Below are 24,431 nucleotides of genomic sequence, written 5' to 3'. Positions count from 1 at the left end.
TTTGGCCAAAAAGATCTCTCCTTATCTTAGTGCCTTACAGATCTAATATCTAATAGATCTTTATTATTGCCAGAAGACTATAGCTAATATTACCTATTTTAATAAAGTTAAGTACCGTATATCCTTTTCGGACTTTATTATATTAGAGCTAGGATTCCCTAAGATAAGACTACCTAATACCCTTCGATCGAGGAACTATATCGCCTACCGCGCGTAAGTTAATACCCTTTATAAGAGGAAAGTAAATAAGATATACCTAATTAATTTATCTGATTCCGATAAGTCGATCCCCGTTAGTAACCCTAACTAATAAAGGATATATCTCGAAAAGTACTATATAAAGTACCGTATCGCTAATACTTCCTCTGAATTCAATAACTTACTATAACCTTATATAGTAACTATTATAAGAGGGGCTAGGCTCACGCCTAAGAGAGAGGAAATACTACTTATTAATATAGCTTTTCTCCCTAGAGAGAGACTGTTACTATATAAGCTATTATTTAAGAGGGAAAGGGGTACTTATATAGTCTTAGGAATATATAAGTCGTATTCGTAAAGAAGTTATACTGGCCTAGCGTATTAAGACTATACCCTATAAAGCTTAGTAGTATCCTAACTTTAAGATTCCCTATACTCTCGCGCCCTTTATTAATAAGATACTCCGAGAAAGACTATAAAAGGGTGTCCTCGAGCTATACGATAGTCCGTACAGAAATCTATAGTTCTTAGTAAAAAAAAAAGGCGTAGGTAAGTATTAGTTAATTAATACTATAATACTAATTAATAAGGTTATAAAGCGAGATATAAATATGCCCCCAGACGTTAATAAGTTCGCTAAAGAATTTATAGGACTTATACTAGCCTCTTTAGTTAACCTCTATTCCGGATATAATTAGATTACCCTCACAGAAGAAAATAGGGACCTCACTACTATTTAAATCCCGCTAGGCCTTTTACGATAGACTACTATTCTATAAGGCACGGCTAATTTAGTGCTATAATTCTAAAGAGTGATATTATAGATCTTATATTTAATTTTTAGTGTTATTACTAGATTATTTCTGGACGACGTTACGGTTAAAGGGCCGCGTCCCTAATATAATAATAAGTTTATATTACTAAGAATACGTAGGTTTATCCTTAAGTACCTCTAGAATCTTAACGAGACTTTATATCTTCTTAAGCTAGTTAGTACTGCTATCTTAGCGGAAAAATCTTAATTCGCTATATTAGGTATTAAAGTTATTAGCTAGGTCTGCGATATTAATAGGCGCCGCGCTATAGAGAGTAAGGTAGCGAAGCTTATTAACTAGCTAACCCCGTTAACTAAAGATAAACTGCGCTCTTTTATTAGACTAGCTATCTACTTCTATATTTTAGTGGCTGGGTTTTAGATTATTATAGATAGCCTATACACCTGCCTAAGGAAGAATACCCTATTCTAGTAGAGGGCGAAGTAGTAGTCCGCTTTCGATTAAGTTAAAGAAGTACTCTCTATATTCCCTACTATATTATCTATTAACTATAACTTTAAGCCTCTAATAATTATTACCGTAATAGATATATCTAGAAAGGGTTAAGGCGCTATCCTAATATAAGAATGAGATAGTATTAGGAAACCCGCGCGGTATAAATTAGGTGTATAGATAGAGACGTAGCTTACCTACGATACGGGCAAATTAGAATATCGCGCTATACTAATAGTATTGAAGAAGTTCCGATATTAGCTATATAGTATCTACTTTATATTAGAAACAGACGCGAAAATATTAGTGTCCTAACTGAATCGCCCTATAGCCGACCTACTTAGTATATTAGTGACTTAGTGGATAGTATAGATCCGTCTCTTTGACTTCGACGTTAAGTATATATTAGGGAGGAAGAATAGCGCGGCAGATAGGCTTTTAAGGCGTCCTACTACCGAAGAAGAAATTAGGCAATAATAGTAAGAGATTAATATTAATAACTTTATTAATACGGAAGTGTCCTACTTATAGGCGAGCTGTTTCCTAGCGCGTGCCACTATTATAATAGATAAGGATAAGGATAAGGATAATAACCTTATCGCTAACGCTATAGTTCTGCCTCTTAGAGAGGGTTATTCGACCAAATTATAAGATATCGCGCGGTACCTAATTACACTAAGAAGACCGCCGGAAATATCTCGCAGTTAATTCTATTACTTTAAGAAACGCTATATAAAGTTTATTTACTAAGATAGCTACCTCTTCTATCGATAGAAGGGAAGAATAGAGATCTTACGATATATTCTCAATAATAAGGAAGACTAACAGAATATACTATATAGCGTATATATAGATTTATCCTATAAAGGTCGAGAAGCCACTTACGTATTATTAAAGTATCGATACTATTAGCCACGAATATTTAAAGACACCGCTATATTTATTAGAACCTACATCGAATACTAAGCACGAGACCTAATACAGATATACGAGCCCGCTATCACCCCGAAGAACCTAAGGCTATTTAATAAGTGGTTTATTAATACTACCCGTATACCAGATAAGGATAGCTTTAAATCTATCGTCTAAAGGCGAGAGTTAGTTAGCGGCTAGGTAGAAGCACGAGTCCTCACTAGCGTAGATTCTGAAGTAATCCAGAGTTTTATCTATAAAGATATTATCTACCGCTATAGGTATCTAAGAGAGATTATTATAGATAATAGACCTAAAAACCGCAGTAAGACACTAAAATTCCTTAAAGACCGCGGTATTAAGAAGGTCACTATTTTAGTATATTATCCTAGCTTAAATAGTCTTATTAAGCGTTCTATAAGAATATTAAAGGACGCACGCTCTAAGATAACCGGCGGATATCTAATAGGAGATATTTCCACCTAGATAAACCGATAGAGACCTTATTTCTATACTATATTAATAGTAGACTAAGTGATTATTAATATTACTACCGGAATTAGCGTATACTATTTCCTATTTAGGGTATATATAGTCTTACCGGTTAAACTAGAGATACCTATATAGAGTATATTACTATAGGAGACTATCTAGGATAGACCGAGTCTTATTATAATACGCGTACGATAGATCGAAAGACGAGAGAAGGATATTAAGGAAGCTATCCTGCGAATAAACCGCCTTAAGGAGAATAATATAGGATACTTTAACGACCACTATCTTACTTATAATACTCCCCTTAAGAAAGATAACTATATCTTACTATATAATAGTTAAAGGTCTTTAGATATAATATCTATTTAGAAGCTCCGCTTTCGATAGCTTAGCCTATACTAGATTAAGTCTATTAAAGGAAATAGATCCTACTCTATTAGGGAACTTAACGGTACTATCTTATACTATATCGGAGATAAGAATACGGATATAATTAATAGCGACAGACTCAAAAGATTCTACCCTCGTGGAATAGGAGATTCTGATAGGATATAGGATATTATATAGACTAGCTACCTTCGGAAGCGAAGACTAGTTAGTCGACTAAGAGTAGTATAATAACTCTTTTATCCTACTATATAAACGATTATTCTACCGATATTACGAGATACTTTTTCGGCCGAAAAGATCCTTCGCCTAAGGCACCAAAATACCTCACACCTTATACTTATTTATATCGCCAAGAGACGGCTCTCCTATTATAATAAGGAGGGGAAGGATACTTATTACTATTAGTTATTACCGATTAAATGCTTATTACTACGATTTTCCTTTATTTATTATAATTTTATTGCTAATTTAAAAAGACTATACAGCAAATCCCCTATAAAGCATTAGAATATAAAATACTAAAAGCCCTAAACTTCACTTTAAAAACCTTACTTTGCAAAACCTCTCTTTCTAACCCCCTACCACACCCTCGTATACCTCCGTATACCTTCGCATACGAATTCTAATCGATATAGATAACGATAACCTCCTAAGAGATATCGAGGTACATAGATAGCCTATTAATAATATCGAGAATACCCTCTAGCTTCTTCGAAGCTATAAGTAACTTTAGGCGTATAAGCTCGTATCTTAACTATTCGATAGGCTACTTATAAACTATAGTTATACGGAGCGTACTATTAATTTACTATATTAGTATATTAATAAGGAAGAACTATAGAGAGGCTTAGAAGAGTATAAGGAGTTCCAGAGAAGGTAGTCTAAAGGCTAAAGGATATAAGCACGACGCGCCTAAAATAAGCAGTATCTTATTGCGAATAAGCTAAAAGCTATCAAAGTATAGGGAGAATAGTAAGCGAATGCCTTCTTCGGTTACTTAACTACTTATTCGATAATAGAGCTAGCGAGTAGGTTTATCACTACTGGCCTTAGCTACGATTACGTCCGCCTCTCTATTAATAATAAAGTTCTCTCTCGCTTATTATCGCTAGGTAAAGGTATCCGAAGCACTAAAGGAGTTATTTAAGGGGATCTTTTAAAGGCCCTCCTCCGGAAGTATACCTTAGCCCTTAGATAAGAGGATCTTCTTCAGTGTAGACTATAACTAGACTAAGATAGGTACTACTACGAAGTAGGCTTCGGCCAGGATCTACCCGCTATCGAACCGGGAGGCTAGACTGCTCTTTTAGGATAGTTTATTTCTATTATTATAGTTAAGACAGAGGATAAGACCGATACTAATACTAAAGCGATAGATAACCGTAATCCTAAGAGTATTATACCCGATAATATATAGGATATAGCGATATAGCTTAAAGAGTTAGATAAGGAATATATAGCCGACTTAATATCTATTAGCGACTCATTTAGTGTAGTCTCTAATCTTTCTGTGGCCTAGTTATTTCCTAATAACTACTTATTAGAAAGTAATAAGGAATATAACCCCTTATAGGAGAGAAAGGAGACTACTAAATATAGTTATACCGCTTAAAGAGTAGCTATAAATAAGACTTTGGCCCTTCTTACAGACACTACGAATAGATAAAAGTTAGTAGCACTTAGGCGTATTAGGAAGCTGTCCCTTCCGGAACTAGATTTAACCTTTACTGAGGATATAATCTATCTACCTTATACGAAGAGAGTGTTTAAATTATTCGATATACGTAGTGCTAGTAAGGACTATATAGCACTAGCGGTACGAATTAATTTTATTTACTGATATACTAAGGACTAAGATATTATAATAAAGGAGAACCGGATATAGTTTCTATTAGATACCGATAAGTTATAGTTAGATTTCTACCGCTTTAAGTATTAGGCTAATCCTCCTATTATCGCCGACTATCGTAAGATAACCTAGTTATCCTTCGAAAGCCTCTATTATAGGGTATCTCCTACTCCCGACCTTACGACGCCTATACCTATTACGTTAAAGTTATAAATATAAGAGCGAGGGAGTATAGTTATTCTATAGTTATTTAGCTAGTTAAAGGAGGACTTCGATAGGTATTACCTAGGTGGCCTTCTTACTCTCGTATATAAGGAGATAGATATATATAACTATCACTATTTACCTTATATAGGTAAGCCTCGCCTTAGGTAGTTAAGGAATATATAGTACGGTATTATTTAATAGCTTATCCGTTAGGATCTAGCATACTATATATACTATATTTCTTCTGGCCAGACCACGCTTACCGACTAATCTCCTTCCTATATTACGTAAAGAGTACTATACCTAAGGAACAGACTTATTTTAGGTATATTAATATAAATCTAAATAACTTAGTGCAAACTAAATAAGGCAGCGTAATCCTATAGGGCAGTCTAATATTAGATAATAAAGATAAATAGAACTATACTAAGATTCTGCCTAGTATATATCGCTATATTTAGAAGTAGTAGGCTCTTATACGGGATAGGACGAACACTACGGATAGCTTCGTGCAGAAGATTAATAATTAGCTTTAGACCCCAGAAGATACTAAGCGATATAGTACTAACTAAGTGAAAGAGATCTATATAGCTAGTGATATCCGAGTTAGTTTACTTAGTATCCCCTATAGGTTAATAGGCGCCATAACTAAGAGGCAGAGAAATATTTTACTATAGTTTATATATATTAGAGATAATTACTTAACTCTAGATATTCCAGAGTCCGGTATATAAAAAGAAGTATCTACGGTATACCGAGACCTCACGTAAGCTCTAAGAACTCTATTAGGGCTTACGAGCAGTATATATAGCTATTTGCAGTATATATTCCCTATAGCGCCACGATTCCGCGGGGAAGGTTTAATCTCTAAATACTTAGTTAGTCGTAGCCGCTAGACAGACCCTAATATATTAGCTAAGTTAGATATCCTCTTCGGACCGGATAAAGCTATAATAACCGCCTATATTATTTTATAGAGGAAGAAGGCGCAGCTAATATATATCTAATTATTTAGAGATATAACTAAGGCGGAGAAGCTAGTATTCGGGAAAGATTCCTTCTTCCACCGTAAGGTATTAAGGCTATATATTAGTCCCCCCTAATCCAGAAGTTACACCTCCGGAGGATAATAATAATAAGGAAGAGATATAATATCCGCGGCGATAGGGAATAGGTATTCTAGTCCTATCTTTCTTTACTTTTATTAAAGTGGCTTAGGCATTCTAAATTGACTGCGCTTAACCACGGGACGGTTAATTTTATAGGGAGGGGTGGTATATAGTGGGAGAACTGGTGATATAATAAGCCTATATATGGCCTTAGGCATAATTTAATATCTGCAGTGCATAGTATATCTCCAGACACACTTAGAGAGAGATAAGTTATCTACCTAATTCATTCAGGATTCACCCAATTTCTTCTATTTATGATACAGTATTAAGATTATCCAGCAAGGCCGCAACAGGGCATCAGCACGGCCTCGTCCAGCGTCCTCTACACCAGACAGGCAGTGTGTGTGTGTGTGTGTTGTCCAGTCTGCATCGCCAGACAGCCATCGAGCCGTTCCCATTTCAGTAACTATAACATCTTTTATATTAACTAATCTCTAGCTTTATATATATTTCTTTTATATCTGATTTATCCGTAATTAGTGCATCGCGGTGGACGCCGCGTCTTTAGTGCCTATATATCCCACGGTAGTAAGCTTAGTAAAGCTAGTATTACCTATAAGGGCTCCTTATAAGTTTTCTTAAGCTATAATATCTCTTATACGGATGGACTATTATTATAGGCTATCTATTTAGTTATATAAGTACGCTCTTGCCTTTAAGTAGCGTTTACGGTACGTAGCTACTTATTTTCTTACTTAAAGAGGATACTATTTTATATTATAATCTAATAGCCTTTAATAAGCTAGTTTAATATAGTTTATAAAGGTAAAGACAGACTTTTTAAGCGTCGCTTTAAGAGCGCTTAATTAAAAATACTTACTTTAAAAGCTTATCGATATTCGCGGGTATATAAGGGTAGAAAGTGCTTAATTAATTATTATAGCTTATAAGAGATGTTAGTGTCCGAAGTTAAATATTTAGTTTTAATAATATTTATTGAGGATTAATTAATGTTAATCCTATTACTTAAAAGCTATTTTATATTATACTTATTTTATATATATCGATATAAGCTTATAAATAAAATTTTATTAATATAACTAATCCTAAGCTATATCTTTTAGTTAGTTAAATTACTATATAATCGCTTTAAAATAATAAAATATCTAATATTAAGAGGCTAAAGTAAATATAAGGAATATAGCGATAAATAGATTAGGATAATCTTATAATCTATATAAATTTAATTAAACTCTAATATTAAATAACTTTTATATTTATTAAGGACTAGAAATTAATATCTTTTATATATATAATAATTTATAAATAGAATAAATTATTTTTAAAGTTAGCGAAGACCTATCTTATTAGTTATTTATCTATTTATATTGACTTCGAAGCGCTAGTTAGATAAAAGGTCTTTAAATTATACTTAATTATATTATTTATTTTTAAAGATAAGTCTTAGCGGAAGCGCTTATCCTAAGGCGTTAACTAACTTAATTATAGTTATTTACTTATAGTTTCTTAGCTATAAAATTAATCTCTAGCTATAATATTCTAATTAAATAATTATCTTTTAGGCTATATAGAGGCCTATTACGAAGCTAGTCTTATTAAAGTTATAGATATTATTTAGTAGGATATTATATTACTAAATTATAGCTTATATAAGATTAAACTATATATAAACAATCTTTAGATCCTCTTATTTTACTTATTAATAATTATATTATTAAGAAAAGTAAGCTTTAAGCTCTAAATAATATTAAGTAAAGTTATATATCTATTTTACGCTAATAGTCTAAATAAGTGTAGGACCGCGCTTTATAAGTAAAATATTTACTATTTCTTATATATAAGCTTATATAAGGGCTATATCACATAAATCTAATAATAATATCTATTATTAAAGTATATTCTCTTCGATTTAGGTTATTTTATAACTATCTACGTGAGATTTAGCGTATTTTATAGTACTACGAAGCTAACGCGTAAGCGTATAATAATTAACTTAAAATCAATCTGTAGCCTTCCGAATAGTGCTAATTTCTTTATTTTTAATAGCCTATATAGTAAGTAAGAGGCGACCTTCTTATTCGATATAATCTTAGCTTGATCTGACATATTTTGGAGGCATAGTGATTAATAGAAGATAGATTATTGTGGGTAGACGCGAAAAAGTGGTTGGGTGGCTCACTCGCTTACCGACCACGTTATAAATTTGTTGCCATATAGATTAGATAATAGAAGAGTTTTTAACAGTATTAATAATTCAACCGCCTTCCCCTTCTAAGAGTTATAAGCCCGGTTCGTATAATATAAGCTTTATATATCGAATATCAAGCCTATCCACTTACAATAAGTATTGAATTATCTTCCCCGAGATACTACATTAGCGTTAAGTAAGCTAAAACTACAGAGATAGCCTCCGCACTCTCTACCTATATGGGTAAAAAGTTAAAAGGTCTACCGTAGTAGCGTATATAGATTTAATAAGTCTAAGACTATATAGAAGATATCTTTATATAGAATTTATATAATCCGAAGCTCGCTATTGATAAGCTCTAGGAACGGTTACTAAAATTAAAATAATCTAGATATTTTATAAATAGTAGGAATAAGGAGAAAAAAGACTACTGAGATAGGCTAAATATCTTTAAGATCTAATATAATTAGTAGAAGACGTAGTTAAAAGGATTCATATTAGTTAATGTAGTGGGAGAACCGGTGATATAATAGCCTATGCGTGGCCTCAGGCATCATTCAATGTCTGCAGTGCATAGTGTATCTTCAAGACACACTTGGAGATAGACAAGTCATCTACCCAATTCATTCATGTTCACCCAATTTCTTCTATTCATGATGCAGCATTAAGGTTATTCCGTACGGCCGCAACAGGGCATCAGCACGGCCTCATCCAGCGTCCTCTACACCAGACAGGCAGTGTGTGTGTGTGTATTGTCCAGTCTGCATCGCCAGACAGCCATCGAGCCGTTCCCATTTCATTAATTAATATATCGCTAGCTACCTTATTCAAGAGTACTATCGGGGTCCTGACAATTACGTTAACCTCTTTCGGAATTTTAGACTATCTATACCCGCCAAAGGATAGTAACTTTAAACCCCTCTATAATAGATAACAATATTCTAATTAAATATATTTTATCTCAAGCACTTTCGCTTATAGGGAAAAATATAATTTAATTTCGCTTAAATAAGCGTATAGTCTGTGCCGGTTTTTGCCTACTAGAATACCTTCCTAAGCCGTTGAGCACGTAGACAGCACCGGAGATGAAGCAAGCGCGTCTAATCAAGGCACTAGTCCGAACTTTCATTGGAGAGATATAATCAAACACACGCTGGCTAGTTCCGAAGCCCGAGCCCCTCCTTGTAACTTAGCTCCGGTTTGGTGCCGCATGATGTCGCTTTATTCTTATTTTGCATTCTTTGTTCTTCATAAAGAATCCTTCACTGACATCGGTCTCATCAGTGTGTACTCTTTCTAGGTCAAATAGCCTAAACAGCGTAGCAAGCGTTTTGAGCATTTCCATCCAGGCGAAACTAGTACCAAAGTTAAGACTCAAAGTCGATCAAAGGAAATTGGGGAACATACTTCCGACCAATGCAAGCGCGGGGCCCAATAGAAAATGGAATAAAATAGTCCATCAACACCGTGGAGTCTTCCTCTAGCCAGCGCCCTAGCCTGAATTCCTCGGGGTCCTGACAGAGCATTAGCTAGTGTAAAAATGAACTGACCTACGCAATTACCGTGAATTTCTTGCCGTTGTAGTGGACATTGATTGTAGGCACGCTGACGAGTGTCTTTTTTCTCGCAAGTTAGCGATACACTTGACTCTTAGGAATCACACATCTAGACATACCCCAGCTGGAATGAATTTTCCGGCGATAATCCGTCCACCTTCAGGAGTGACTCGCTCTAGTCCTGTAGCACTCGTAGGCTTGACTCGCATGGTTTCTCTCAGTACGGCGTTTAGTACCGGAAGCTTTTCCACCGAGGCAAAATCGGCAACCCATTCTGAGAGATCGTCGCTGGGGAAGGTCTCGTCTAATTCTTTCTGCAGGCGCTCTTGTATCTCTGGACGCCTAGAAACTATGTCAACCACGTTTGTCATAGTGGTACTAGTAGTGTCACTACCTCCCACGATGAAGGAGATAGATTCCGCGATGATTTCCTGTTCTGGTAACGGCTCTCCAGTCTCGGGGTCTTTTGCGTTGAAAAGGAAACTGAGGATATCCTTGCGCTTTGTCTGCAGACACTTCCGTTTCAAATACGCGTTGTGTCCTATAATGCCGAGCGACTTTGTTCCACGTAATCCTTGCGACCAAAAGGTATCAAAAGGACAGTACTTCAAAAGAGACCTTATTGGCTTCGGAACGTGACCAAGTGCATTCAATACCTCTCCGCGTGAGTCGATTGCCTGTATCAAATTGAGATAGTCTTCCTCTCGGTCGAGGAAACCAAATGGCGCCCCGAAAGCAAAATCCCCTGGGAACGCCCGAAATAATTAGAAAGAGGAATATAAGCGCAAAACTAGTATTGCGTACCAATTGCATCAAATGCCAGAAAGTTTGCTACATATGTTTAGCTTCTTTGCGCATATCAGAATCATCTTAAGGGGAACAACTCACAGTACTCATTGAAGTCCACAGTCGTGGTTTTGAATGATTCAAGTCGGCGTCGAAAGCAGTTCATCAACTTGCGAATGTTTTCAGCCATATTTGGCTCGAATTCTTTCAGATTTCTGGTGGAAAATGCAGGATTCATGATCTTCTTTTTCCGCTGGTGGATTTGCAAGTCCCTTGTATTGAACAGAACAGGTTCCACCTGGTGAAAGGGTAAATGCTTATTGGTAAGCTGTTTGCCTTTTCGCAATACTCAGAGGCATACTTATCTTCATAGAATGGTCCTTTTGTAAACCCTGATTTGTGGCCATATATTTCTTGCACGGCATCTGGATCGGCTATTGATATATGATTTGGAGCAATGCGAACGAAGTCACCGTGTTTCTTATGTTGGTCAAGAATGGCCTTGGATCGTTTTCCTTTGCGACATTGTGTGACAATCCATATAGAGGAAAATTTGGCGGAAAGTGGACCGGGATAGCTTCTTAATTGACCAAGACAAAACACGTAAAGACAGCTCACGGCCAACTACGCGTAGTTAAGGATTGAAATAGTGAGAAGCCAAACGAAATGCACAATTCAAAGATTGGCTTACCACAGTAGCGACGACGGCAGTAAACCAAATTGGTTCAGACCCTTTACAGAATGTGTAGACTGTCTGCATGTCGGTATAGACTCGGAATGATCGGTATGTTCTCAGAAAAGAAAAATTTTTAATGGCCGGTTTGAAGCAAGACACCTTACCTCCATTAATGTAACAACCACTTGCGCCGTACGTTTAGGAAAAGGGGAAAAGACGGGGATGAGCCGGAAAGGGAACAGAGTCTGGATGCCGGATTCCCTAGATTCTTGAAATTCCCCGCACATTGACTCCACATGCGGGGGACGTAGGCTCATCAGCTTGCGCCACAATTTCCACTTAGTCATCTTGTAACCCGAAACCTGAACTGAAAGATCTACCGTGTAACTGCCGGCTATGTGACGCATGAATGTCTTGTGGCCTGAGAGAGGCCTGAGGGGGAACGTGATCTGGAAGGAGCCGTGGGTCTAACCCGATTCGGGATAGAAGTGGGTTTGTTTCGTAGATACTTGTTTCCCTCTTTCTCTCTTCTTCTTCTTCTCCAGTTTAGTTGCTTCTGTTAATGATACACGAATTCTTCTTCGTCTTGGTCGGTAACAGGCTATATGTTGACGCCATTTGTGCTGAAATTTATCTACTCGATCACATGCCCTAGTTCCATCTTCACCGAACATGATCCTTGTGCCGTGGGGCGGTATGACGAAGGAATATTGTCTAATTGGGTTGAGCAGACTCCCAACAACAATGCAATTTGGTCCCAATATTGCAGGGTGCACACCTGAGATCTAGACTCAATCTGCTTGAACCTTTGAACCTTGAGTTGTATCCAATATTAGCCAGGGACGTGATATATGGTAGTGTGATGCGATGGTCATCAACAGCATCTTTCGATAAACAATCGAAGTGAGGATGGTACTATTAAAAATCTAATTGTAATGACAATTTGCAAAAACAGGGCATTCCAATAGCGCCCATTTCAAAACAGACAACGTGATTACATAGCTTCATATAATATCCAGTTTATGAAGGCGTGCCTCTAGAAGCTCTTCTTCAACCACTGTGTTTATACGTTGCAATAGCCGCGCAGACCTACTAAGCCCCAATCCGTACCTATACCACTCTGCTTAGTACGAAAGTACTAATAATGCTTATTAGGATATAGCGCTAAATAATCTTAAGATTACAGTTCTTCTCAATAATATTCTCTTTAATCTTTATTTAAATTATTAATAAAAAATATATAGAGGCTATACCGACCTCGATTACGGCCTAGCTTAATAGCTTTCCCTACTCTATTATTAGGGTCTTGGCGAATATATTAGTATTAGTATTAATTGTGTCTGCGTAAGCTAACAGAGCGACGCGACGCTCCGCGAAGGTCATCCTAGACTACTTCTTAAAGGCGTCGCGGGTAGATTCCATAGCGCGGTTAAGATCTTTATATATCGCGACGGAGACCGTAGGGTTAGGCTTAGAGTTTATAGGATTAACGCTATAGCGGGTAATAAAAGTTAAGGTAAGTTCATTATTAATAATATTATGAAAGGTCTATTAGCGAATTATTAGTGCTCTATTCGGGTTTCACGTTCTGGTTACGTGACACTTACAGTCAAGTCCAGGGAACCACCCCTGGCAGTGTCGACGGTCATTTTGAATATTTCAGCAAGAATAATAATTCTACAATTCCACACAGAAAGCGTCGGCTGGATTTGTAAGAAAGAGATTCACAGAAGATGGGTAGTTCCACTATTTCTCTAGCGGAGGGAGGCCTATTAGCGCTCAACTGCATTTTATAGTCGAAGCGGCTCATCGTTAAGTCTTCTTTCATTGCCGCGAAGAAGTCCCGAGTCAAGGTACCTAGGACAGAATATCGAATAACCAGATCTAGGAACAGCTAAAGAACCTACCAGAGAAGAGCCGATTTCGATTCTCTAGGTTTCCCTATGATTGGGATCGAATCAAGAGTCTATAATTGGTCGGTGCGGGGTAAATTCGACTCGCGGTAGCGCAGAGAGCTGATCTGCCGTGCAGGGAAATGCGGGGACCCCAGGCCATGATCCGTGGAATTACAAAGCCGATCGTTCCCCGATCGCTCCCCGGGGAATGGAGACGTTCTTCAGTTGAGCAATCGAAAGTTTTGGCCCTTGAACTCAGTAGGAAGTGTGCCGCGAGTTCGATCCGCGTCAAGTTTATTTTTATTCATATTCTCAGCTACGTCTTTTTCCGCTACAAGGCTACCCGAATAGAAGCATCCTTCATTAATTAGTTGGCAGAAGCAATTAGGCCGTAGTGGATGGCATGATTATCCTCGTGTTTAGTCCGCTCGCGTCGCGGTACCAAATTTGCAGAGTCATCCGCACAAAATGCAGCACAGCCTCTTGAGTCATAAACGATTTGGGCTTGAAAGGCCTGTCCGTCCTTGACTGCGGTCGTTCGTACTCCCGGCATAGCCTCGCGTTCTTTTTGACAATGCTACTAATAGCCTCATCGAGCTGATACCCCTTCCTCTTATACAGCGCCTGTATGCCCGCTATTGCAGTGCATAGTGAAGTTAGGGGTTGATTTAAGAATCGCGTATGCTGAAAGCCCTAGCCGTGTATCGACTTACCAAAGTCATACTGGAACACACCACCCTCGCTATCACGAGGCGCACTGACCACAACATCGCCCAGACGAACCTCATGCTTATCACTTAGTACACCGCTGCCGATGCCGACCATAAGGCCTATTCTGACGTTGGGGAAGCTGTTCAGTATCTACTGGCCGCACATAAGCCACGTACTAAATGCCTCTGCTCGCCAAGGTTTCGAGGGAGTTTCAGAAAAGCCATGCTTCGCCAATGGAATCTCGTCGGAACTGGGCGATCACTTAAAATTCAAACCTCCGAGCAGGGTTTCGAAACCATACAATTATTTGAAGACGCTTTCTCTGTTTCTCTTGTGCAGCTTTGGCTTTTTGGGTTCGGACATTTTGTTCATCAACAAAGCCGGGCAAGAAAATCTAGGCAATCTTTTGGATGTTCTACCGAGTGCCTCAATCTGAGCAAGCTGGCCATCTTAGCTGAGCGAGTAGGTTTTCAGTCTCACCAAATCAACGTGCTTCAAACAAGAATCTAGGACAAAACATGGCACAAGGGTACTTTAAGTCTCTATGTCGGGAAGAATTCTACAATTTTGACGAGCGTAGGGTGCAATCAATGTAGAACAGATTTCAAAGCTTTCTATGCAATCTCCCCAGGTATCTGAAGAGGGCATCGGCTCGGGGCAATTCACAACGAATGAAATAGAGTCAGGCCAGCCGCAGATTCAACGCACCGACGCGGGATCAGTACTGTATCGTAGTCTAGACTTTGGCTTTGATTATAAAGGCTGATAGCTTGTCTGTCTCCATTGGTCTCATTCCAGCCACTCCAGTTGCTAGCTGTTCTGGGCTTGTGTTATTCCGTCTGGCTATTGGTTGGGCTCTTCCACGCTTAGGCATTCAGGCTCACACCGCCAGCTTGAAGCAGATGCTACTCCGCTTCGTTCAGGACGCCACAACGAAGGACTAATTCATCTCTGCATCCCAGTGCCCGGGTGCTCAAGCCTCTGGGGAGCGGTCACTCCGGGTAGGATAATATCTCCTTCCCGCCAGTCGCTTCGGAAAAAGGCAATCTTCTTGAATTCCCATCCTGCCTTTTTCGCATCCCTTCAGTGCTTCCCTCAGTCAATATCAAACATCCAGCAGTCTATATCTCAAGCTCTCAGATCATGGACAAAGACACAGGCGACAAGATCCACCCCTCTGCCTCGGCCACGCAAGTGAGCCCCCAAACCACTCCCGCTAAGGAGCCTCTCCTAGGCCACGACTCTGAGATGGACAATCGCAAAGCCCTCCGCGACGCCCGCCGCACCAAGCAGATTCAAATCCTGCGTATTGTGCAGAGCATGCTGTCTGCCTTGCTCTCCCTCGCTATCGCCATCTTCCAGGGCAAGGTGTACTGGACTTACCAGAACACCAAGTCCGATGCCGAGGCGTGGCCATCTAAGCCCAATTTCGTCCCAACGCTCCTAATGTTCAGCGTCGCGCTTGCGGCGCTGGTGTTTGACGGGTCTAGTAAGTGTTTCCGTCTTTCCTTGATCTCACCCCCGAAAGTCGTCCGAGGCTCCGGGAAGGTTAGCTGACATGCCCAACCCCGACAGTGCTAGTTGCGTATATGGCACCCGGCAGCAAATTCTCGAGATGGGCGGTTATGGTTGGCGGCGCCGCTCATTACATCGTGACCTCAAGCAAGACGGTTGGCTACGCCATCTCATCGATTATCTCCATGACGAGTTACAACTATGGCAACGACTCGGGCACACACACGGACTTGTGGAGCTATACTTGCACGGACCATGCAGCCAACATGGACTCCTTGATCCAGGCCTCCTCGAACTGTACTACTCAGGTACGTTTCTTGCAACTCTTGTCGGGTGTCGCTCGAAGGCTCTTGCTGACTGAGGTTTGACTTGTAGTGGGCATCCTGGGGCTTCGCTCTGGGGCAGCTCTTCATCGAGGCCATAGGATGGGTCATATCCGCTCTGGCCTTTCGCCAGGGCGAGAAGAAGTTGAGCGAACAGGCTGTGGATGAGAGATTCACGGCGTACAGCGCAGATGTCAACGGCCAATTGAACGACGTCACGCCGCAGTTTGATTTCAAGTCTTGATGGCCACGATGAGAGGGTTCGCGGCATGGTGCCATTAAGGCATACACGGAAAGGGGATAGCACCTTGGGATAGAGGGGTACTCCATTTTGATTTTCGGTTTGTACCTAAGAGTAAAGGACTCTACCACCTTCCCGCCCACACCACCTTCCCGCCCACCCAAGCACCTACTTCTATATTTATGAAGCAATTAAGTAACCACAACGCCTTTATATTCAATTTAAATCTTCTCTGTATAGAAATTAGCCCTATAGCCAGGCCTTCTATATACGTTATATATATATTAACGTCTGTTAGTCTGACTATCGGTGGTTAAAGCCTTCTGGGTAGGCATTATAGAGACTACCCTATTATCTTCTATATTATTTAATAGACTAATACCTTACTTATAGGCTTTAGGTATAAATATACCTTTAGCGCGTTTTATCTGCTGTTTAGATAGAGATCTTTTCTGTATTTATTTCTTATTCGTAGCGCGTTAATCTCTGACTTCCGTCTCTAATATAAAGTATATATTATCGTTTCGTATACTTTATATATTTAATTAATAATATCTTAAGTAGGTATTAGTAGGCTTTTTAACCGATATTTTAATAGCTTCTTAGCTAATTTAGTATACTTTAAGAGCTAGGTAATATCCTTAATGTCTTAGGGTAATAATTACTTAATTTAGAAGTAGGTCGTTCCTTATTTAGTATAGATAACCGAATTAAAAAATTAAGCTTCGATGGCGCTAGTTGTAGATCTAATAGTACGATACCGGTTACTTTAAAGATATTTATATTAGTTTTAACCTAGAAGGTATCTAGTAGGCAAAAACCGGCACAAAAGATACGCTTATATAAGCGAAACTAGGTTATATTATAATTTTCCCTACAAGTAAAAGTGCTTCAGATATTATATTTTAAATCAGAATATTTTTATCTATTTTATTGAATTTTATAGGGGGGGTTTAAAGTTGCTCTCCTTGAGCGGGTATGGATAGTCCAAAATTCCGAAAGAGGTTAGCGTTTAGTCCGAAATTCCCAAAGGGGATATAGTCCGAAATGCATAGGATCGGCTTGGTCGAAAATGCATAAGGTCAGACCTGTATTTTGGACCAACCCGACCCGGTGTATTTTGGACTAACCCGACCCTATGCATTTTGGACTAACCCAACCTAACCCGACTATATATATTTTGGACTAACCTGACCCTATATATTTCTTATTACGTCTATCTCCCTTTTTTTCGATTACTATTCCTTATATTTTATCTTTATCGCCTTAATATAGAATTTAATAAATAGTAATTAGGAGCCTTATTTTCTCGAACCCTATCTCCGCTATATATCGCGTCGGTAGGGTTCATTTTCAAAAAAAACTGCTAATATCGTGCGGGTGTAGGTTCGGAGAAACACTTTATCCGCTTAGCCTCCGTGGCGAAGCGTAATACCCGTAAGCGTATTAAGGAGAGATAGAAAAAATAATAGGAGAGGGAGAAGACGTGCATATAGGTGACCGCAAGGGAGTGTCTAGGTGACTGCAAGTGTCACATGACTTCGGCCCCCACTTTTCGGAAAAACATAAATCCATCCGCATCTCTTACCTTACTATACCACTTCTTCACCTTCAACTCATTCTATACTAATTTATCTACCCACACAACCTTTATTCTAACTGGTTTACAACTAAATTTCCACTTTCAAAGCCCATATTTAATATGGAAACCCTCAAAGATAATGTAAGTGGTCAAATCCCGATAAGAAATAATAGAAAAGTGATAGAAAAGTGATAGAAACTGACGCTATATAGCCTGCCTACAAATTTTACCTAAGTAAGACTAAGCTTAATATTTCTGGTGCCTAGTGTGATATGACTAAGGATGTGAGTGTTATATTTACTAGTTTATAACTAGTTCTAACTCTTTTCTAGGCAGATAGTCACTGGATTGTCTTCCCCGGAGAGCTTTAGTGTCGCTTCCCGGGCTGCCTCTATCCTATAAGTTAAAATAAGGGACGTTAAAACTAGTTTCTAACTAGTTCCTAGGTTGTCTTCTAAAACACTAATAAATTAAAGTATTATATTACCCAAAAATATATAGGTAGTAATAATTCGATGACTAATAGTTGAGGTGGTCGAACTTCTGCTACCGTAATACTCAAAGCTATTAGTAAGTTATCTAATTCTAAACTAGTTTGATTCTAAACTAATTCTAAACTAATTTATTTTAGATAACTTCTACTAGTCTCTGTATATTCGTTACGAATAATAGTATACTAGTGATATCGAGTATCGTCCTTCTCTTCCCCTTAAGCGTGATAGTAAAGTGAGTCCCTTATAAACTAATATAGAATTAGTTTCTAACACTAAGAATAGGTTAATATAACTAGAATACGCGAGATACTTTATGAAATAGGCAAAACTGGCTTATATAAATCTTATAAAGCTAAGAAGGCCGTTAAATATAAGTTTTAATCCTCTTATCTATCTTTAAACTAGTTTAAAACTAACTTTTTACCTTTAGTTTATTATTATAAGACCTAGCGTTCGGGCTATGATTTCTTTGAATACTTTACTAATATCGAGAAAGAAGATAAAGATAAAGATAGAGAAAATAAGGTATAGGGAACTCCTATAGCTAAGTAGAGGAATTAGTCTTAAACTAGTTCTGGCGGAAGTGAGCTTAGGCTAAGGATATAAGGTTAATAATACTAGTTTAGAACTAGTTCTAAATTAAATTTTTCTTTAATAAAGGTTCGTAAAGCGTAACTAATTCTAAACTAGTTTCCTCCTTTAATCTAGGCTAGCTATACCTTAATTAGCTACCTTTCTAGTTCTATCTTCGTAAGCCTAATTTCTCGTTCTTTGGTCTTAAGCTCTAACTATTAGCGCCTTAGTTATCTTTCTTCTTAAGTATCCTTAATCTCTTAGCGTTTCTGCCGAATTTCGAGCTCTCGAAGGTCGTTTAGATAGTCTTAATTCTGTAAGTTTATCATAGTTATACGCCGGAGACTAAGGCTTACAGATATTCTATAAAATTAGTTAGTAAATAGTTTTAAGCTAGTTTTAAACTAATTTAATATATACCGAGAACGGCTCCGTGTAGTCGCTCTAGAGCTTAATCGCCGTAGCGTAGATAACCTTAACTAACGTCTAATATTAACTATATAGCCTAAAGATAAGGCCTTAAGGAGGATTTAATCGTTAATATTAAACTATATCTGTGCTTCTCTGTGTTAACTGGCCTGGTTTTCCGCTTTTTTTCTTTTTCTAATTTCGCGTTAGAGATTCCTTCTAAAGCGGGCTTCGATATTATTAGCTTAATAGCGGTAATAAATACTAAACTTCTCTTGAGTCTTAAGTTAGTCTAAATCCTATCCCATGGGGGTTGGTGGGATGCATTGCATACCAGTTAGGGTTTCCGCTTTACTATGGGAGAAAAATGGCGCTAGTGAGTGCATACCAGTTGGACTTCTTGAGTGCATCCCAGTTGAAAATATCGGTCGGATAATCCTCAAAACTTCAAAAGTTCTAAACTAGCGATCGCTTTATACCCGGTTTCAATTTGAAGATCGTACGATTAAAAGAAGAGGTAGTTACAGGGATTAGAAATTTGGACCTTTTTTTTAATGGGGTGCGCTTTGGCCACTCGTACGATACTTAGTCACCCTTAGGCTAGGAGTTTATATAAGCTTTCTGTAACCCTAAAACCCTACTACTTTCTTAAAGAAGGCCTTCTAGTAGTTATACTTAGTATACTAATAAGAATAATAGATAATAGAACGGGGAAGTCACCTTATTGCAGTCGATAATAGGCTCTATAGACTCGGACAATAGGATGGAGGCAGTCACCTCATTGCAGTCGACAATAGGCTCAATAGACTCGTACAATAGGACGGAGGCAGTCACCTCATTACTGTCGTACAATGGGACGGAGGCAGTCATCTCATTGTCATCGACAATGGGCTCAATGGTCTCGTACAATGGGACTGAGGCAGTCACCTCAATGTGGTCAATGGTCTTGGACAATGAGGCTCAGGCAGTCACCTCAATGTGGTCAATGGTCTTGGACAATTGGTGTTGGACAATGAGGCTCAGGCAGTCACCTGAATGTGGTCAATGGTCTTGGACAATTGGTGTTGGACAATAAGGCTCAGGCAGTCACCTGAATGTGGTCAATAGTCTTGGACAATGGGGCTCAGGCAGTCACCTCAATACAAACGCACAATGTGCTCAATAGTCATGGACAATGGGGCTCAGGCAGTCACCTTAATGTGCTCAATGGTCTTGGACAATTGGTCTTGGATAATGTGGCTCAGGCAGTCACCTCAATACAAACGCACAATGTGCTCAATAGTCTTGGACAATAGGTCTTGGACAATTGGTGTTGGACAATGAGGCTCAGGCAGTCACCTCAATGTGGTCAATGGTCTTGGACAATGAGGCTCAGGCAGTCACCTGAATGTGGTCAATGGTCTTGGACAATTGGTGTTGGACAATGAGGCTCAGGCAGTCACCTGAATGTGGTCAATGGGGTTGGACAATGAGGCTCAGGCAGTCACTTGAATGTGGTCAATGGTCTTGGACAATTGGTGTTGGACAATGAGGCTCAGGCAGTCACCTGAATGTGGTCAATGGGGTTGGACAATGAGGCTCAGGCAGTCACTTGAATGTGGTCAATGGTCTTGGACAATTGGTGTTGGACAATGAGGCTCAGGCAGTCACCTGAATGTGGTCAATGGTCTTAGACAATAAGGCTCAGGCAGTCACCTCAATACAAACGCACAATGTGCTCAATAGTCTTGGACAATAGGTCTTGGACAATTGGTGTTGGACAATGAGGCTCAGGCAGTCACCTGAATGTGGTCAATGGTCTTGGACAATGAGGCTCAGGCAGTCACCTTAATATAAACGCACAATGTGCTCAATAGTCTTGGACAATGGTCTTGGACAATTGGTGTTGGACAATGAGGCTCAGGCAGTCACCTGAATGTGGTCAATGGTGTTGGATAATGAGGCTCAGGCAGTCACCTGAATGTGGTCAATGGTCTTGGACAATAGGTCTTGGACAATTGGTGTTGGACAATGAGGCTTAGGCAGTCACCTCAATGTGGTCAATGGTCTTGGACAATGAGGCTCAGGTAGTCACCTGAATGTGGTCAATGGTCTTGGACAATTGGTGTTGGATAATGAGGCTCAGGCAGTCACCTGAATGTGGTCAATGGTCTTGGACAATAGGGCTCAGGCAGTCACCTCAATACAAACGCACAATGTGCTCAATGGTCTTGGACAATTGGTCTTGGACAATGTGGCTCAGGCAAACACCTCAATACAAACGCACAATGTGCTTAATAGACTGGGACAATAGACGTACTTCGGATCAATGTACAATCCTGAATATAAAATCTTCGAACTTACCTTCCTTCATATCTCTCTTCCCCGACCACTTTTGCACTCTGATAATTACTATTTTTATTTGCACTTTTTTTTCCTGAAATCCCTGATTGCCTCGCCCTGTGGAGGCCCCCCCCTTATTCTCTCTTCCCTTAACGTACAATTACGTTAAGATGCGCTCCTTATACGAACCCCAATAATCATATAAAGTCAAACTAATTCTGTTCCAGTTCCTCTTCTGTCTCTCGCCGTGGTCGAGGCCGCGGTGGCCGTGGTGGTGGTGATCGTGGTGGTGGTGGTGGTGGTGGTAATCGTGGTTCGTTGTACGTATCCTTCTGATCCTTAGACAATATCCTTAATACTGACTGTTATACAGCGGAGATCGGGAGCCTTAGGCTCCCCGCGCCGGCGAAGGTATCCCGAACTTTGGTCCTAGGGAGTGGAGGAGGTAAGTCATAACTTAATCTCCGCACTCTTAGCGATCAATAGCTAATGTACGATGTCTACTAGCTGGCCCTTCCCCTATACCGACGAAGACGGATACCCTCGCCTCCCTCGTACATACGCTAAAGGCATTTAGTCTCTTATTTAGTACACGGAACGACTAGGCGGTGACCAGGGGCAGCTATAACTACCAGTGGGTGGTGATAAGCTTGCCCGGATATGCATAACTCCGGCGCAGCTTACGATCCTTTGGGAACGCGGATGCCCTATCTAGTATATACGAGGCAACATTAATAGGTAGCAAATCGTCTCCTAGCGACCCTCGTATATTAATGCGCTGCTAATCTAGTCCCGTAGCAATCAACTTATTTAGCCCTGCGATACCTACGTGGACCGGTGCAAACCCTTTCCGCAGTGTATCCGTCTCTCGGGTCAGTTTAGCGGCTCTTATGGTAACTGTAAGTGGCGTGATCACGCCTCTCGGTGCTCTATATAAGATAGAGAGCCCCGCAATACCACACGGCTATGGCCACGTAACCCGCCTCGTCCTTTGCCTGCGCCGGAATCTGTTACCCTATCGGACGACCGGAGAGTTATCTAGGCGGCCCCACGGCCGTCCCGTCGGGGTTATTAGCGTCCGCGTGTGGACAGCGATATCGAAGAGATCTCTGTAGTAGATCTGACCTTAGATAAGGACTGCGGTCGTGAGAACGCGCTACGCCAACTTCCTTAGGGTGTGTACTAGATATATAAGGATAAGGCCTAAGGATTATATAATACTAGTGACTAGGGAATACAGATAGCCTTTTTAGCTAGTAAGAGAAATAGTCACAATACTATATAAATTTTCTTTTACTTCACTTTCTTTATAAGTAAATAGAATTACTAGAAATATTATTAGAATATAAATATTTATTAGTATAGTCTTAATATTTAGAAGTCTTAGGGGTTTTAATTCTTTTATTATATACTTAATATATAATTAAAATATCTTATATAGGTCGTTAATATAAAAATAAACTTATATAAGCTAAAATTCTAGGTCTTACTTAGCTAGGTACCCCTTAGCGAATTCCTACTTACCTTTTCCCCTTTTATTAATAGACGAATTGCTCTTATTCGTACAAACCTTATAGCGATATCTATATTAAGGATCCGCGAAACCTTGTTATATAATGGCTCCCCCTACCGCTACGGAGTTATTTCTCCGAATCCCTAAGTATTCAGTGATTATATATTGCTAGTGTCAGTACGCCGTCCGTCCCACTTAGGTCGTCTTTTATCTAACCTATACGCCTTATCGTACGACTCTCGCCGATACCCGGTAGGTATAAGCGGCTATTAGGGAGTGGGACAAGGTTAAGGAGAATATTAATTAGTTATACTTTCCTAAGTGGGTCGACCAGCCTATCGAAGGCCTCGCGATATATACCGATAGTATCTTATATACCCGAGTCTAAGGCTATGACTATATTTGCCGCAGTAAAGAGAGTATTCGAAAGTATTGGCGTACAAAGTATTATTAGTCGCCGTATAGTTACTATTAAGGCCACTAGCAGTCCCGGCTTTATGACCTTACCTAGGTCGCGATTCACGACGCTACCTAAGCGGTATGCTGCTAGCGGTTCTTTACCACGAAGTTTGGTTCCCACTATATCCACGTGCGCCGGCCCGGCCCGTCGTACGAGCCTATAGAGCCTCCGCCGTACCCTACCGTAGTCTAAGGGTTAGTAAACTAGCTCGAACAGTGTTTTACTGTGTCCTAGGCTAGCGACGAGACCGTCGTACAAGCCGGCGAGCTAGATAAGGCTAACCCGTGGTTACGGCGGACGCAGTGGGCCCAGTATTTGCAAGGGATCCCCGTACGACTATTATCCGAGGCTATCGCCACACCCGATCCGGATACCGAGGGCCCCGAGGGTATCGTATATGCCATTTAGGACGCTATAGATCGGGTCGCCCGCGTGAGCCAGCGTGTCACCAAGCAATACGGCCATTTAATCCGGATCGAGGCCGCGCGGACTAAGAAGGACCAGAGCCCGCACCAACCATTACAGGCGTATATAGATATAGATAATATTATACGACACGTGGAGCTATAGCAGCGGGTGTTAATGTTTTTTGCTCGTACGCAGCAGCCGCATAAATGGCGTAGCCCCCGATACCGGTTTATATCGCGGTAGCAACGCGCGTGGCAGGCATTATAGCGTTATACCCAGTCCACGGCCCAGGGCGCCGACCCGGCCACCCGTGGTCGTACGAACG

The 24,431-nt window shown here is 39.8% G+C and overlaps 5 protein-coding genes across 5 annotated transcripts; 2 read left to right on the top strand and 3 right to left on the bottom strand.

Annotated features, from left to right (window-relative positions):
- Positions 1 to 9,832: 9,832 nt before the first annotated feature.
- Positions 9,833 to 11,175, bottom strand: N7477_001248 (uncharacterized protein; the record flags this gene model as incomplete). Its single annotated transcript, XM_056962911.1, has 6 exons — positions 9,833 to 9,998; positions 10,051 to 10,157; positions 10,206 to 10,259; positions 10,319 to 10,944; positions 11,004 to 11,030; positions 11,088 to 11,175. 6 exons carry the CDS (start codon positions 11,173 to 11,175, stop codon positions 9,833 to 9,835), a joined length of 1,068 nt encoding a protein of 355 aa, XP_056825830.1.
- A 44-nt stretch (positions 11,176 to 11,219) lies between these two features.
- N7477_001247 (FAD linked oxidase domain containing protein) lies at positions 11,220 to 11,745 on the bottom strand (the record flags this gene model as incomplete). The annotated part of the gene is made up of 2 exons (XM_056962910.1): positions 11,220 to 11,609; positions 11,677 to 11,745. The coding sequence occupies 2 exons, from the start codon at positions 11,743 to 11,745 to the stop codon at positions 11,220 to 11,222; spliced, it is 459 nt and encodes a 152-aa protein (XP_056825829.1).
- A 2,195-nt stretch (positions 11,746 to 13,940) lies between these two features.
- N7477_001246 (uncharacterized protein) lies at positions 13,941 to 14,381 on the bottom strand (the record flags this gene model as incomplete). The annotated part of the gene is made up of 2 exons (XM_056962909.1): positions 13,941 to 14,191; positions 14,270 to 14,381. 2 exons carry the CDS (start codon positions 14,379 to 14,381, stop codon positions 13,941 to 13,943), a joined length of 363 nt encoding a protein of 120 aa, XP_056825828.1.
- Positions 14,382 to 15,410: 1,029 nt separating this feature from the next.
- On the top strand, positions 15,411 to 16,349 carry N7477_001245 (uncharacterized protein; the record flags this gene model as incomplete). The annotated part of the gene is made up of 3 exons (XM_056962908.1): positions 15,411 to 15,756; positions 15,843 to 16,090; positions 16,158 to 16,349. 3 exons carry the CDS (start codon positions 15,411 to 15,413, stop codon positions 16,347 to 16,349), a joined length of 786 nt encoding a protein of 261 aa, XP_056825827.1.
- A 7,429-nt stretch (positions 16,350 to 23,778) lies between these two features.
- Positions 23,779 to 24,106, top strand: N7477_001244 (uncharacterized protein; the record flags this gene model as incomplete). Its single annotated transcript, XM_056962907.1, has 2 exons — positions 23,779 to 23,892; positions 23,933 to 24,106. 2 exons carry the CDS (start codon positions 23,779 to 23,781, stop codon positions 24,104 to 24,106), a joined length of 288 nt encoding a protein of 95 aa, XP_056825826.1.
- Between the last annotated feature and the right edge of the window lie 325 nt (positions 24,107 to 24,431).

Source organism: Penicillium maclennaniae (genome assembly GCF_028827695.1).
Source record: "Penicillium maclennaniae strain IBT 15551 chromosome Unknown utg000002l:1.0-2354659.0:1.0-2356205.0, whole genome shotgun sequence".
Taxonomy (NCBI): Eukaryota; Fungi; Ascomycota; class Eurotiomycetes; order Eurotiales; family Aspergillaceae; genus Penicillium; species Penicillium maclennaniae.
Note: the sequence above shows the minus strand (reverse complement) of the source record. Positions and strands in the feature narration are given on the sequence as shown.